The 16,771-nt window shown below is 56.4% G+C and overlaps 1 protein-coding gene across 2 annotated transcripts in view; it reads right to left on the bottom strand.

Moving 5' to 3' along the window:
* Positions 1-16,771, bottom strand: part of CLIP2 (CAP-Gly domain containing linker protein 2) — a 62,025-nt gene that overhangs the window by 21,571 nt on the left and 23,683 nt on the right. For both annotated transcript variants that reach the window (XM_040456178.1, XM_040456179.1), the window contains exons 4-7: positions 5,183-5,307; positions 3,402-3,615; positions 2,182-2,379; positions 1,255-1,358 (exon numbers count right to left, since the gene is read on the bottom strand). In XM_040456178.1, coding sequence (XP_040312112.1) covers positions 1,255-1,358; positions 2,182-2,379; positions 3,402-3,615; positions 5,183-5,307 — 641 coding nt within the window. The remainder of the gene's footprint in view (positions 1-1,254; positions 1,359-2,181; positions 2,380-3,401; positions 3,616-5,182; positions 5,308-16,771) is intronic.

The following is a 16,771-nucleotide window of genomic DNA, read 5'->3' as shown; positions in this document are numbered from 1 at the left end:
GGGGGTTCTTCCCCTGCCAACCTCATTCTCATCCCCTCCCCTCAAAATCGGCCAGGGCTGCTCCGTGATGAGGGCCCCCACTGCCCCGCTGTGGGCATCGGCAGGGACCCTCCGGGAGACACATTCACCCACCCACACGCCAAGACAGCACAGGGGAGACACAGACACGGTAACAGCTCACAAAGCTGCTCTTCCCGGGGCCTCCTGACAGCTCCCGGCATATGGGTGAGGAAATGGGGCCCAGAAAGGGCAAGAGACCTGCCCAAGGTCACCCAGCAGGTATAGGGCCCTGAACACAACCCCCGGGGCATCTTCAAGTTTTTATTTGTCAGCATCAGGCGTGTCGCCATGGCAACCAGATGTGTGGGCCCCGAGAACAGTCTCAGGCAGATATAAATAAACTCTTCTCTCTCCAAGTCAGACCGTAACAACAGCCTGTGGCTCACAGGCCTCGGCTGAAAGCCCAAACCCAGACCCAAGGCGAGGGCTGAGGGTGGGGGCTGCCTGAGGCGTGGGGGAGCGGAGGGAGCCACAGAAATCTGAATATCAGCCAGGAGACAAGCCCCGGGCCGAGAGAAGCCCTGTCCCCTGTCAGCTCTGTCCCATCGGGTGACCCAGGATCAAGTCAGGCCAGAGGCCCTACACCGAGGGAACCACAGTCCCGGCTCGTCACTGAGGCAGGAGGGAAAGAACCGCATCATCGCCAGCAGGCCGGTGGCCTCAGGCGAATCCCTCGCCTGCTCTGAGCCTCAGTGTTTTCATCTGTGACACGGGGGCAATACCCGCCTCCTGGGCTCGTGGTAGGATTGAGAGAGACCTGGGACCAGGGAAAGCGCTCAGCAGGGGGCTGACACCTCGAAACATGGTGCTTCTCTGAGCCTCAGTCTCCAGACACAGGCGAGCTGGGAGCCGAACACACAGCACACAGCCCAGAGGGGTGCTCCGTAATGTGAACCGGTCTGGGGCATGGGAGAACCCCTAGTTCAGCGAACCCCCGCCCCCCCCCCCCCGCAGTCTGGATGGAGAGCAGCGGACGGACGTGGTGACTCCCAGGTGGGGCATTTCCCTCCAGCCTGCAGAGATGGGGATCATCACCCCACTTTGCAGATGAGGGGCAGGCCCGCGGGGCTCACGCCACTGGTTGGGGTGACGCAGCCAGGGTGTGGCGGAGGTCCTGAGCCCGGGCTCCGCCTGGCCATCGCTAACAAGGCCAAGAGAAGTGCCCCCCGGGACCAGGGCAGGGGTGGCACACACCTTCTCTCCTCCTCCAGCTGGTTGGACAGGTCTGCCTTCTCCTTCCGCACACTCTCCACGAGCAGCCGGGCCCGCTGCAGCTTCTCCTCTGCTTCTGCAACATACTGGGCCCCGAGCAAGGGCCGGGACGGGGTCAGCCTCCTCCCGGAACCAGGCTCCAGGTGGCAGAGGCCACTCCCGCCACCACCACGCCCCTGCCAGCTGGCCAGGCACAGACCGTGGGCCAAGCTGCGAGGGAGGAGGGCCCTGCTGAGTGCCGGGCATGGCAGAGGTCAGCCTCTGGCCCACCAGTCCCCAATCCCCTCCATGTCCCTCAACCCCTAAGGGTCTAAGACTCTGCTGTCTGCTAAAGGCCTCTGTGAGAGCCTGGCCTTAATGATTCCAGCACTTGAGGGTGGGGTGAGCCAGGCTCCAAACGGGGACGGGGACCCAGGAAGGATCTCTCACGCAGGAGACAAACATCTACATCAGGGAAGAGGAAACACTGGACAGCAGGAGACTCAAGGTTACGGGCAAGGGCTCGCCTCCCTGAAATCCAGCACGTGGAGCTACTTGAGGGCACGATCTGGAACATGGACGGTTGTAAACAAAAAAAGTGTAGACAAGTATATTCAGACAAAGTAATTAATTGGAAATAACCTGAACAACTACAGGGGACGGGCTGCGTCGGTAAGGACACGGCCCATGATGGATGGCAACACAGCCGTTCAAACGGGGAAGAATTTTCCGTGACCCAGAAAACGCTCCCGCTATAGCAAGTCAGAAAGAGCACGATACACCCAGGTTCCGGATCCATCAGGAGGAGGAGGGGTCTTCGTATCCTCTGCACACCCCTGGTTCTCTCTGCATGACGGTGACTCACAGAACTGGCCCGGGGAGGCTGCTGGCGCCCTCTGGGTGCCCCCACCACCCCGCCAGCCCAGCTACCTGCTCATGCTGGGCCTTGAGCAGGGCGATCTCCTTCTCCACTTCACAGATGTGGCTCGTGGCCTTGGCCACCTCGGCCCGCTCCAGGTCTCGCTCAGCCAGCAGCTGCTCGATGTGCTGCTGCTTCTCCTTCAGCGCCTCTTGCAAGGCAGTTGTGCCCGATATCTTGCGGGCATAACGCGAAGAGGTCTCCGTGAGCTGCAGGAAGGCGTGGGTGCAGGCAGGACTCAGGGATCTGGAGTACCATCCAGATGACAGCTGGAGCCCCTCAACTCCCAGGGTCCTGCTCCTCCCCGCCAGTGCCCTAGACAATCTACGCAGGGGGGAATCGTGATGTTTGAGATCCAAGGAACGCTCCCCAAATCTCAGGAGAGTCACGGCCTCTGACGGTCACGGCTCCTGGGCTCTGCCTCACGGTGGCCTCCCTCACCTGGACTGCATGCTCTGGAGACATCCTAGACCCCCAACCTAGACTGGGCTTGCACAGAAGACCCTCTGTCCAGTAGGGCAGCCTCACCTTCTCCCCTCACCCAGGGTGACTGTGGCAACCTTTCGACTCCCTGCTCTGCACCTGTATTACCTACCCTCTACCCATATCACTTGTCCTATATCCGTATGACCCTCCTTAACTCCCAGGAAAGGGGTTAGGCTACTGATAAATCAGTAACACAAAAATAACAATAAACGTAAATGGATCAATCTTCTCTATTAAAAGACATGGACTTTCATCTTTTTTTTTCTTTTTCTACGCCCAATGTAGGGCTTGAACTCATGACCCTAAGATCAAGGGTTACATACACTACTGAGACAGTCAGACACCCCTAAGCTTTCATCTTTGTTCAAAAACCCCACAGAGGGATGGGGCACCTGGGTGGCTCGGTCGGTTAAGTGTCTAACTCTTGATTTTGGCTCAGGTCATGATCTCACGGTTTGTGAGTTTGAGCCCTGCATCGGGCTCTGTGTTGACAGCTTGGAGCCAGCTTAGGATTTTCTGTTTCAATCTCTCTTCCCCTCCCCCACTTGTGTTCCTGCTCTCTCTCTCTCAAAAATAAATAAACATAAAACAAAAAACAAAAAGCAAAAAACCAAACTCACAGAGGAATACTTGGAACCAGGGCAGGAGCAAGTCAGGGGTCACTGGCTCACCTGGCTCCTTCTGTCCCAACGCCCCCCCCCCCCCACACACACACCAGGTTAACCCTCCCCAGCTCCACCCTCACCAGTCCACTGCGGCTGGGCCGGCCCCCCACGGAGGAGGCCACCGAACTGACAGAGCTGATGGAAGAACTGCTGGGGCTGTGGGTCAGTGCTGAGACACCCATGGCCATGCGCTTGGTCTTCTTGGCCTTGGCAGGGCTGGTGGACGGGAAGCCGATGCGTATTACCTTGTGGATGGGGGCGAAGAGGCCAAACTTGGGCGGGCATTGGAAGTACCTGGGGAGGCAGGACAGACACACGCTGCCGTCATGGTCCCACAGCCTGGAGCCACCCCTAGCCTACCCGAGCAGAGAGGTTTGGCCTTGGGGGTCCCAGCACCCTCACCCCACGACCAATGGATGGGACTCCCAGAAATGGAATAACAGTGAGTACAGTCTGAGATTCTCTGCAGCCATAAATAGCCAGTGGGCATATTTTGGAGGGGAGGGGAATTATTGAGCACCCACTCTGTGCCAGTCCCTTTACATGAGTGCTATTTTCAATCCCCCAACCAGTCTACTGTTATCCACATTTCACAGATGAGATTTAGGCTCAGAGAGGTTAAGTAACTTGCCTGAAGTCACCCAGCTGGTTAAGTGGCAAAGCCAGGACAGGACCCCCCAGTCTTCTGGGTTTGGCTCCCTCACACCATTCAGTGCCCCCCCCCCCCCGCCATATCTACAGCCCCACTCTCATGACTGCCCCTGGGCTACCCCAGCCCCAAGGAACGCCACTGTCCCTCTGTGCACAATGCTCCCAGCACAGAGCAACAAAAGCCTGAAGGAGATGCCTTGGAGGTGGGGACTGAGGCTCCCAACCTGGCCCTGAATTCTGAGAGCAAGAGTGAGTGGAAACATCCATCTTGAGAACAGGAAGGCCAAGTGCTGTCCCGGAAACTCTGGATTGTCTTCTCCCAGAACCTTCCTGGGCACAGATTCCACATGGGACCAGGGAGCTGGTGCTGTCCAGTTTCTGACTCTCCTCGAAACTGCCACCCCATCCCGCCTCTTCCTGTATGCAGGTCTTTGCTGGGACCGTCCTCCCCCCCCCACCCCCGCCCCGATAGAGCAGATCTTCCTCAAGCCCATTCCAAACACAAAACCCTACTTTCCTTCAAGACCTGGTTCAAGTATGGTTCCTCCCCTGGCAGCTTGGCCTGCACCACCCTGGCCACTCCTTTTCAGAGCTGTCACAGCCTCCCCTGGGCCACACAATCTAGCCTTGGGACAGCCAACACAGGCTCTTGAGCCACTGGGCCTTAGCCCCACGCCCCTGCCACACACTGCTCACCCAGAACATCACACCCCCAGCCCCAGCCTTAGACCCTCTTGACCCAGCAGAACAGGCAGTCAGCTCTAATCAGGGACAGCAAGGGACCTGGAGCCCAGTGGTGACCCCACTCATAGCTGCTGGACACGGGCCAGTATCGGATTATTTTCTGTATCACCCAGGGGAACTCCCGGAAGGCAGGAACCGCCTCCTCTTTTCTAGGGCTCCTACCCCACGTGTGGCATGGAAGAGGGAACACAGAACCAATGACCCACTTAGCACTTGCCCGTGACTCTGTGCGACCTTGAGCAATGACCTCTCTGGCCTCTGTTCTCTCACCTGTAAAATGGGGGTGCTTTTCGCAGCGCCTGCCTCAGGCAGAAGGAAGCTGGCAGCATCTATACCGTGGTGAGTGGCACAGCTACCCAGCTACCCTCAATGCTGACCTCCTCCAATGCCCCAGCCCTTGTACCCCCCCCCCCCCCCCCGGAAGAGCAGCCCCCTCCCAGACTGCCCCGGGGGAAGCCCGCCATACCTGGTGCCCGCCACCGCCCCATCGTTCTTCCCGAGGGGCTCGTCCAGCTCCACACCGCACCACTCGCCCTTGGCAAAGTCTGTCTCCCCCACGTATCGCACCACACCCGTCTTCGTCCCGCCGACCTGTTGGCGCACAGAGACACTCAGGTCCAGAGGACACAGCGGGCACAGGCAGGGATGGCCAGGCTCATCTCCCCTCTCCCTTCCAGTGTGCAGGGGAGAAGGAAGAGGGGGGTGAGGAGGAGGAGAGGCCCGAGGGCAGCAGCGAGGGATATGGGTAAAACCAGAGCTTCCCAGGGCCGTCCCGTGCAAGGGCTCTGGAGACAGACAGACGTGCACTGAAACGCTGCCACTTACACGCTGTGTGAGCTTGGGCAAGTTGCCTAACCTCTCTGAGCTTCAGCATCATCGCCTCTAAAAAGTTATTTATTTATTTATTTATTTATTTATTTATTTATTTATTTCCCCCCCCTTCCTGAGGATTAAGCACTGAATGTGCGCTGTCTGGCAATACCATTATCAATACATAATGTCTCGATAAATGTTATCCTTAAAAAATGGTTACATGATGGTTGGCTGCTGTGTGGCTCAGTCGGTTGGGCGTCCAACTTCGGCTCAGGTCATGATCTCGCAGCTTGTGGGTTAGAGCCCCGCGTCGGGCTCTGGGCTGACAGCTCGGAGCCTGGAGCCTGTTTCAGATTCTGTGTCTCCCTCTCTCTGCCCCTCCCCTGCTCACTCTCTCACTCTGTCTCTCGAAAATAAATAAATGTAAAAAAAAAAAAAAAAAGAAAAGAATTGCACACTCTCCTGAGCCAGCTAATCTTTTTTTTTTTTTTTAAACATTTATTCATTTTTGAAAGACAGAGCGAGCCCGACTTAACCTGAGCCAACCCGGCGTCCCCCCTCCCCGCCAGGGCTCTCTAAGAAAAAGCACATGAAGGGGCGCCTGGGTGGCTCCGTCGGTTAAGCGGCCGACTTCGGCTCAGGTCACTATCTCATGGTCCGTGAGTTCGAGCCCCGTGTCGGGCTCTGTGCTGACAGCTCAGAGCCTGGAGCCTGCTTCGGATTCTGTGTCTCCCTCTCTCTCTCTGCTCCTCCCCCGTTCATGCTCTGTCTCTCTCGGTCTCAAAAATAAACAAACATTTAAAAAAAAAAAAAGAAAAAGAAAAAGCACATGAAGAAATAACCTATTGGAGCCTTTGCATAATGGACAGTAATTTTTACTCTAGCCTCCCTTTTGCTTAATTGAGGTAAAATTCCCATAGCACAAAATTCACCCCTTTGACCACTGGGGTAGAGCCCTGTAGAGCCCTGGGGCTTTTTAGTACATTCGCAACCATCATGTTTCCGGTCCCGGGACATTTTCATCACCCCCCCCCCTCAAGAAACCCTGCGCCCAGAAGCAGACCCCCACCCCCACCCCCAGGCAACCACTCTTTTCTACAGATTGCCTTATTCTGGCCATTTCCCAGAAGTGGAATTATCAGCATGTGACCTTCTGTGTCTAGTTGTCCTTCATTTGGCGTCATGTTTTCAAGGTCCACCCACGTCTATCCGTGGAAGCACTTCATTCCTTTTTATGAATTCCAGCATACGGGTTCCGTCCCATTTTGTCCGTCCGTTCGTCCGCTCTTCAGACACGTGGGTCGTTTCCAGTGGTTCCAGTAAACCACCGTGAGTCAAGGGGCTGTGCACATCCACGTACAGGTCCGTTGTGGGACGCCTGCTTCTGATTCTCTTGCTTCCCTCACGGTTGAAGGAGTCGGGCTGGGTCTCTTGCTCCAGGCTTTCGAAGCTCCCTCTCTCTGTTTCCAGGGTGGCTGTTGACAAGGTCCAAGCCGACCCGAGTCCCGATCCTTCGGGCGAGCCTGTCTGCCCACTCCAGAAACGGGCAGAGCTTGCTCTGTTTCAGGGCTGTGCAGGCCCATGGCGAGGTGCGTCGGGTGTGGGCCTCGTCCCTTGCCTGGGCTCCCGTGGGCCCTCTCAACCAAGAAACCCCTGTCAATCCTGGGGAATTTTCTTGCATTCCTTCTTTGACTTCTACCCTCCTCTTCCTGTTTCCTTTCTGGAACCACTACATTTGGAAGCTGGGTCACCTGGAAGGTTCTCTGAGGGTTTTATTTTCTCTCCTGTTTCCATCTGTCTTTTGGTTCTACTTCCTGGGAGATTTCCTCAAACTTATCTCTTAAAAAAATTGTTTTAATGTTTATTTATTTTTGAGAGAGAGAGAGAGTGAGAGAGAGAGAGAGGGAGGGAGACAGAGTGTGAGTGGGGACGGAGCAGAGAGAGAAGGAGACCACAGAATCTGAAGCAGGCTCCAGGCTCTGAGCTGTCAGCACAGACCCCGATGTGGGGCTTGAACCCACAAACCATGAGATCATGACCTGAGCCGAAGTCAGATGCTTAACTGACTGAGACACTCAGGTGCCCCTAATTTATCTTTTTTTTTAAAAAGTAATCTCTAGGCCCAAAGTGGGACTTGAACTCACAACCCCAAAATCAAGAGCTGCATGCTCTACTGACGGAGCCAGCCAGGCACCTCCTCAAATTGATCTTCTAATACTTCTGTGGAGTTTCTTATACGTGTCATATTTTTTCGCTTTCCCAGAGCATTTTTGTTCACTGAACATTCATACTCACATACATAATGGTGTTCTGTTCAGATCTAATGCCTGTAGGACCTTCTCTAATTTGTTAGAGGACTGGCCACTTTCCCCAGAAAAGCTTCTTGTGCTCACCCTGAGGAGGGTTCTAGAAGACGCCAGCGGGGAAAGGGGGTCAGCCATCAGGATAGAAATTTCATTGAATTGGGGCGTATGGGCGGTTCTGTCGGTTGAGCGTCTGACTCCTGAGTTCAGCTCAAGTCATGATCTCTTGGTTTGCGGGATCGAGCCCCATGTCCGGCTCTGCACTGAGAGTGTGGGGCCTGCTTGGGATTCTCATTCTCTCTCCCTCTCTCTGCCCCTCCCTTTGCTCCCTGTCTCTTCTCAAAAGTAAATACACATCAAAAAAAAATTTTTTTAAATGTGCATAGCTTGGGACACTTGGGTGGCTCAGTCGGTTAAGCGTCCAACTTCAGCTCAGGTCGTGATCTCGCGGTTCACCAGTTCGAGCCCCGCATCGGGCTCTGTGCTGACGGCTCAGAGCCCGGAGCCTGCTTTGGATTCTGTGTCTGCTTCTCCCTCTGCCCTTCCCCCGTTTGTATGTGCATGCACCTGTGCTCTCTCTCAAAACAAACATTAAAAAATAAATAAAACATGAAATACATACACACGGTAAATAAACATTAAAAGAAAAAAAAAAAACCTCCCTTCCCTGTCGTTCTCAGGCAGGTTCAGGGAAGAGTGGAAGCAGACACGCGTGTTTATCCACCTTATTTGTCGGAACCTAAATGTTACCTCCTCTGACACCCCCAAGTGTGCCTCACGTGTGCCTGAAAGGGACCAGCTCGCTAATCAAAACTCACTCCACTCCCAACGCCTCTCCCACACCGACTGCCTGCCGGGCACATCGAGGACACGATTTCTAAACGTCACAGCGCTATGCGGTGCGCAGCATTACTCCACTCCTAGATGAAGAGACTGAGGTTCAGAGTAGTCAGGGAGCGGAAAAGCCTGCTGGACCTCTCTCTCTTGCTTCTTCGGTCTTTGCGGGGCACAGCTACCAGGCTCGCCTCAGGCGGGGGTCTGTGGCTACAAGTGCACTACCCACCCCTCCCCGGCCCGGGAGGGTACTGCCTCACCCTTGGTCCTCAGCTGCCTCTGGACCCAAATCCTCTCCTTGTCCCTTCCTCCTCCTACAGCACAACAGAGCCAGGTGGGTACCCTTCCCGAGCTGGGAGCAAGGCAGAGGCCATGGAAAAGTTTCCAGAGGGGATGGGTGTGGCACTGACCGCCCCACCTTGGTCAGCACAACCTCGGGACACCGGTCTCCCTGACGACCCCTGAGATTCTGCTCACCGAGACCCCAGCCTGGGTGTGGGAGGCCTCACCCTCCAGATGGAGGACATCAGCCTCTTCTCTCTCTCTCTTTTTTTGATATAATCCTTCTTTACTTTAAAAAAGTTAACAGACTTCTTGGGGGCAATTTTAGGTTTATAGGAAATGTGATTAGGTGGCTTAGTCGGTTGAGCGTCCGACTCTTGATTTTGGCTCAGGGCATGATCCCAGGGTCAGGGGATCGAGCTCCGCACTGAGCCTGTTCAAGATTCTCCCTCTTTAGGGGCACCTGGGTGGCTCAGCCGGTTAAGCGTCCAACTCTTGATGTTGGCTCAGGTCATGATCTGTTTGTGGGTTCGAGCCCTGCATCGGGCTGGACATTGGGGAGCCTGCTTGGGATATTCTCTCTGTCTCTCACCTGCTCTCTCTCTCCAAATGCGTAAACTTAAAAAAAAAAAAAAGAATAAATAAAAGAGAACACTCCCTGGCACCCACCCCCACCGCGTGCCAGGCCCCAGCCTCCCCTTTGCGCCACCCGCAGGTTATTTGGGCCAAACACCAACTGCATCCCAGGTCTCCAAGAGCAACGCTGGTGGGCAGGCCAGGCTCATCTGCTTCTCAGGGACTTTCCTCTGAGGAAGTCAAAACTGGTGACTCACTTCAAATGCACGCCTCTGCCGCAGATCAGGGTAGCGCCCACACGGCGAGAGAACAGGGCCCCCGGGCCGTCCAGCTCAGCTCTGCCATCAGGAGGAGGGGCGGGAGGGGGGGGGGTGGGCACGCCGGGCCCATGTCACAGGGCTGCTGAGGGCACGGCGAGGGGCTCACGGCCAAGGCCGGACCAGCACCTGCCGGGATGCTGTGTTGGGGGGGAGGGGGTGGTACTGGTGGGAAGAAGGGCTGGCCGGGAAGAAGGGTTGCTCTCGGGAGATGAGGGGACAGAGGCCAGCGGCCCCTCGGTGGCCCTCCTGACGGTGTCCACAGCTGCTGATTTGACCAACCGCCAGTGAGAAGAACCTGGGGTTCAACTAGCCTGTGCAGCCCCAACACGGGGCCAGCAGTGCCCTGCTCGCTCGGGACCACCCCCTGGGGCCCTGAGTGGTTCGTTCAGCATCTTCCTGGCACCAGGCTCTGCGGTGGGCACTAGGGGCCCAGCCGTTGTGGACAAAACGGACAAGGCCCGTGGTCAAGGCGCTCTCGGCCGTGGCAGGAAACCAGCAGTGGAGGAGGAGGAAGTGGACTCCTGCTGTCAATCCAGGCGGTTGGAGGGGCTGGGCAGGGTGACATCAGAGGCCTCAATCTCCGAGGAGAGCCCATGGGGCAGAGGCCTCGCAGACGGGGGGCATCGAGCTGTGGGAAGCTCTGGGGGACAGTGTCCCCTGTGCAGGGACCAGCCCGGGACACTGGAGGAGAGGACAGAAGGCGGTTGCGGCCGGGCTCGGCCAGGGAGGGAGGGATGCCGGGTGGCCCGCGGGTGGGCGGGCAGTTGACAAGGGTCTGGGGGCCATGGGAAGGCAGGTGGGCCTTATCTCAGGTGAGATGGGAGCCTGTGGGGTGCAGGGACCTGGGTGGGGGCAGGGAGACCAAGGAGGAGGCGGGCCCTCCGTCCAAGAGAGGAGCCTCCCAGGGGAGGCGGTAGGATGGGGACAGATTCCGTCCGGTGTGTTTTTGAGACAGCACCGGGGACTTCCCGATGAGTCGCATGGTTGGGGAGGAGAGAAAACAGGGCACAAGGCTGAGTCCCAAGTTCCTGGCCTGGTCGCTGGAGAGGCAGGCGAGTGTTCACAAGGACGGGGAAGACGGGAAGAGCAGGTCAGGGACGGGGTGGGGGATAAACGGATGAGTTCTGTCTGGGGCATGTGTGACAGGCTGACCCGTGTCCCCTAAGAGAGATACATTCAAGTCCTGACTCCCCCGCCCCTCCCCATACCTGTGAATGTGACCTTATTTATTTATTTTCAAAATTTTTAAAAATTTTGTTTTAATGTTTACTTTTGAGAGAGAGAGAGAGAGAGAGAGAGAGAGAGAGAGAGAGAGCATGGAGGGGAGGCACAGAGAGAGGGAGACACAGAATTGGACGTAGGCTCCAGGCTCCGAGCTGTCAGCACAGAGCCCGATGTGGGACTCGAACTCATAGACCGCAAGACCATGACCTGAGCTGAAGTCAGACACTCAACCCACCGAGCCACCCAAGCACCCCACCTTAGTTATTTATTTTAAAGTTTATTTATTTTAGTTACTTATTTTGAGAGAGCATTTTGCTCTCTAGCAAGTGTGGGGGGGGGGGGGGAAGGGCAGAGAGAGAGACAGGGAAAGAGAGAGAATCCCCGGAGCTCGAACTCACAAACCACGAGATCATGACCTGAGCCAAAATCGAGAGTCGGATGCTTAACTGACTGAGCCACCCGGGCGCCCTGAATGTGATCTTATTATTATTAATTATATTATTATGTTTATATTATTTAAAGCTGAGGTCCTTCGGACGGGATTAAGTGAGGGGAAGTCATTAGCATGGGCCCTAATGGGATGTGACTGGTGTTCTAATAAGAAGAGGAGAGGGGCGCCTGGGTGGCGCAGTCGGTTAAGCATCCGACTTCAGCCAGGTCACGATCTCGCGGTCCGTGAGTTCGAGCCCCGCGTTGGGCTCTGGGCGGATGGCTCAGAGCCTGGAGCCTGTTTCCGATTCTGTGTCTCCCTCTCTCTCTGCCCCTCCCCCGTTCATGCTCTGTCTCTCTCTGTCCCAAAAATAAATAAACGTTGAAAAAAAAAATTTAAAAGAAGAGGAGAGACACGGACACACGGAGAGAAGAGACCGTGTGAAGGCACAGGGAGGGGCTGGGTGAGGCGGCTGCCGGCCAAGGAATGCCACGGGATGCCAGCAGCCTCCAGAACCGAAGAGAAAGGCACGGAATGGGTTCTTCTCTTGATCTTTCAGAGAGCGAACGGCCCTGCCAGCACCTTTGACTTGAGATTGCTAACCCCCAGAACGGAGAGAAAACCCCCTTCCTGCACAGGACTAGTTGGTGGCACCTGTTAGAGCAGCCCCGGGAAAGTAACACACGCTAAGCAGGGATGCTGCATAAGCACTTGATCTAAGACACCAGCCACCCCTGGGCAGTGGCACGCCCCGTGTGTCCGGACTCTTCTAAGTCACAGGCCCAGATGGTTCCAGCAGGGAGACTGCACAGGGGGAGACGAGCCACGGCTGGACTCTGGACCTGACCCGAGGCAAAGAACACCTCCCTGCTGGCCAAGGAGGTAGGAGGAAAGCTGGGGTGGAGGGAGGGAGGAAGAAAGTGCTTCCAGAAGGAGGCAGGGAGACGGACGGGGCCCAGTTCTGCCGGGAGGGGACATAAAGCCAGGACAGAGAACCGGTCGCTCTAACTTGTACTGTGCAGATCTGTGCAGCCTCAGTTTCCCCGGAGCAGAGGGTGCTGGACAGCAGGGGTGGAGACCGCGTGCACAGAGGGGGCTTTCAAGGGTTTAGCTGAAGGGAGGTCAGAGAAGTGGGCACGGCTGGAATAGACATGGGGCAGGGGCTCAGTTTTTGGGGTTTTTTTAAAATGTTTATTTATTTTTGACAGAGAGAGACAGAGCACGAGCAGGGGAGGGGCAGAGAGCGAGGCAGACACAGAATCCGAAGCAGGCTCCAGGCTCTGAACCGTCAGCACAGAACCCGATGCGGGGCTAACCCATGGACCGCGAGATCATGACCTGAGCCGAAGTCAGACGCTCAAGCAACTGAGCCACCCAGGCGCCCCTCAGTTTGTTTTTAAGGTGGGCGCAGCCGGGGCAAGCACGTGGGGAGACTGGAAAGGGGGACCCAGAAAGGAAAAAAGAGGCCCCTGTGCAGGGGCGGGCAGGAGCTGGCGGCGGGGGCCCCAGATGGTGCCCCGGACGGAGGGCTGAGGGTGGTGGGGAGTAGAAGAAGGGATCAGAAAAGCGTGGCTCATCGTTGGAGGAATTCCAGGCATGGATCAGAAAGGTTATCCGTGTGTGTGCTGGGGCAGGGGAGGGGCGGAAAAGGACAAAGGCAGGGCAACCAGCCCGTGGGCCCGAGCAAGTGGTTGACCAAGGAGGGCCAAGGACACCAGGCCGTCATGAGCTGCTGTGACTTCAGGGAGGCTCTCTGAGCTCCGAGCCCCTCACTGCACCTGGGACCCCCGTGGCCGAGGGGAACACCCACCCTCCAAGGACTTTAAGGCTGGTAAGAACTAACACTCAGAGCTGACTTAGAGCAGGGCTTCTAAACAGCCTGCACACCCGGCAGGTGAACTATTCTCCCATCTTACAGGTGAAGGGACTGAGGCACAGAGAGCGTAAATAAACTGCCCGTGATTCTTGAGCTGCTACCTGCACCTCAGGGGGTAGCGTGGAGGCCCCAGTGACACCAGGATCCATAGGTACCTCTGAAGAGCAACATGACTTAAAGACCATAAATAATACTGCTCATGCCTTTGACCCAGTTCAGAAGCAGGTTTAACAGCTAATACAGCTTCTGCACCGGCCTCCTCCAAGGCCCTGGGAAGGGCCCTGATAATGCATTTATAGGATCACATGATTTATAAAATCCGCAAAAGCAGTTATATTTTTTTGATATTGTCTCCTGTCCTCAAGTAAGTTCCAGCCTCCACAGTCACCCACATCCAGCATGTAATTTTTTAAGGGGTGGAGTAGGGACAGGAAGGTGACGTAGCAGGTGTCCACAGCAGGCACAGGGAGAAGTGAGTCCTGGGGTCGGCTGAGCCAGCTGGGTCCTGGCCGTGAGCAGTGGACCAGGCTGCAGGACCGACCCTGGAGAAGCTGCACACTCCGGTGGGACGGGGGACACGTGGGGCTCCATCCTTTCGGTAGAAGCAAAGCCCGTGTGTAAATTCCTCCCCCCCACCCAGACTCCACGGATATCCTGTTTCTAGGGCAGTCTCAGTTGGTAAGTATAAATAGAGGCACAGTGGCTCAGCCGGATGAGCGTCCGACTTCGGCTCAGGTTGTGATCTCGATGTTGGAGAGTTCAGCTGTGCTGACGGCTCAGAGCCTGGAGCCTGCTTCGGATTCGGTGTCTCCCTCTTTCTCTGCCCCTCCCCCGCGTGCGCATTCACACACTCTCCCTCCCTCTCTCTTTCTCTCTCAAAAATAAATAAACATCAATAAATGAATGAATGAATGAATGAATGAATGAGTGAATGGCTATTACCTCCTGGCTGCGTGACTCCAGACCGGCTGTTTCCAGGGCTGAGCTCAGTTTCCTCATCTATGAAATGGGAGGGTAACTCCCAGCTTCTAAGGCAGTGGGCCGGACCCAAAAAGAGTAGGTACAGAAAGTGTTGGGCACAGCCCCCAGCGTGAGGGACGCCCCCAAGACCACGGTAGGAAGTCAGCGAGGCCCATCTGCTTTGGTTGCCACCAGCCCTGCTGATGGGCTAGGGCCTGGCAGAGACTTCTAGAGCAGTGCCCACCCTGTGCAGGCTTGTATGCTCCCCTGCCCACTCCCTAAAAGGGAAGCAAAGGGAGTTCCAGACAGGATCAAACTGGGGATCAACCTCCCCGCTCCTGCAACCTGAGAACCAACCAGTGCTGGCCCATAACCCCCTGAGCCTCCACTACCCACCCCAAAGAGGTCTCAGACCACCCCCACGGCACTCACGGGACTCACCAGGCCCCGCGTAACTGTGAACACTTCACGTCCACCAGCTTTCTTAATGTTCTCAACGAAAGCAGCCCAAGGGTGCTTCTACGCCCATTTTGCTGAATGGACAGACGATGAATGAATGAATGAATGAATGAATGAATGAATGAAATGGAAGAGGGCGAGGCTCAGTTAAGTGACTTGCCCAGCATCACACAGGCGGGAAGTAGCAGCAAGGGCGCCAACCTGTACCTGATCTCCCTACAGTGGTCAACGGCCAGCAGGTGCCCTTGGCCCCCGGGCACCCCAAGACAGCTCAGTGAGACTGTATGCCAGCTTGCCTGGGTCCCATCAGCCAGGTGGGGACGGCTTCCTGGGGAGCCGTAGCAGCAACAGCAGAGCAACAGCCCCACCACAAGGACCCTGACTAGGAAGTCACAAGTGCCCCGAGAATCTAGCCCCCTGTCCCGGGAGCTGCCACTGCAGCCCTCTGCCTCTCCCCTGCTCCACTCTTGCCCCCACCCATCCTTTCCTCGTCAAGCAGCAAGCGGGATGCACTTAAAGGTGGATCTGCCCGCGCCATGGCCCCTCTGCAAATAGAGCAAACCCCCTCCACTCCTTCAGGGTCAAGCCTACACCAGCCTCATAGGCACAATGCTGCCCAGCACCATTGCTAACAACAGCTCAGCTCTGCTACTCTTTTGTTTCTCTAGTCTGTTCCCTCGGACCAAACACCGGCCTCGGGGGATGCCCCCTACCAGGTCAAGCCTCCGTGATGGGCACTCACCCGGATCTATCAGGAAACACTGACGTCTGTCTCTCTCCCCTGATAGACAGTGAGCTGGAGGGCAGGGACCAAGTCTGGCCACGCCCTCCACCAGATCACCGAAGCGGGTAGTTCTGTCCACAGGGAAGCAGGTTGGGAAACCGGCCCCTGGGGTGGGCAGACCCCAGAGAGATCACCAGGGTAGAGAGACTCAGGAAGGCGGGCTGCGGGGGCTGGTTTGAGTCTTTGTAAGTTACTACGTAAGTTCTTAAAGTTCTCTGAGTCTCAGTTTCTCCATCCACAAAGTAGGGATAAAATTACATCACGGTGTGGGCTTGAGGATTCAACAAGGCAATGGGTATAAACATTTCCTCTGTTTCCCCTGCCCCTGCCCCAAATACCCTACCCAGAAGCCTCCAGGGGAAACCTTGGCGTTGTGTGAGGTCCTCGGGGTAGGGAGGGAGAATCCCAGGCAACAATACTTTCCTGCAGTCCCCACAAGGGGACCCTGGAGCCCCCCAAACCCTTCCCCATTCAGCCTTGGAGCTCCAGGTATATGGTCCCCATAGTCCTGCAGAAGACTGATGAACACAGTCTCCCCCACCAGCTGACTCTACTACCCCCACTGGCTTCTCAAACCCAAGCCCACCAGATGCCCTTCAGGGACTGCCTCGTGGGTTACTCTCTCCTTCCCAACACTGTGGTTCTTGGGGGGGGGGGGGGGGGGGGCCCCGGGGGGGCCCCCACCCCCCCCCAAACCCGGGGCGTGGTACCGCAAAAAAATACCCCCGCCCGCCCGCCCCCTGGGCCCCCCCCCCCCCCAGCCCAGCCCTGGCCCACAGCAGGTGCCAGGGAAACACTGCTTCATTTGGACTTGATGAATGAATCCAGATGATGAATCCAGACTCTAAAGGACTTGGGGGCCCCTGCCCCTTCCAATGTGGCCCCAATGACAGGGACCGGCAGAGAAGAGGGGCCCCTGGCAGGAAGACTTGGCTGATGGTCCTTTTGGCTCTAAAGAGTGACCCAACTCTGTCCCCTACACCAATAGTGATCATTGCGTTACAGCCGATTAGGTGTCTGAACCACCCGACCCTGCGGTCCTCGGCCTTTTCCTGGGGCATAGGAAATAGTATAGGCCTGGGGCATCCATGCTGGTCAACGGATAACACCATTGGGAAATACCATCGGGCGGGATCCGTGGATAAAACCAACAAGAGCTAACATGTATGGGGCACCTCCTAAGTTTCTGGCACC

The sequence above is a fragment of the Herpailurus yagouaroundi genome, unplaced genomic scaffold, assembly GCF_014898765.1.
Source record: "Herpailurus yagouaroundi ecotype Mexico unplaced genomic scaffold, PumYag 216, whole genome shotgun sequence".
In the NCBI taxonomy this organism is placed as follows: domain Eukaryota; kingdom Metazoa; phylum Chordata; class Mammalia; order Carnivora; family Felidae; genus Herpailurus; species Herpailurus yagouaroundi.
The sequence above is the reverse complement of the archived record's forward strand: the minus strand, read 5'-3'. Positions and strand labels throughout refer to the sequence as shown.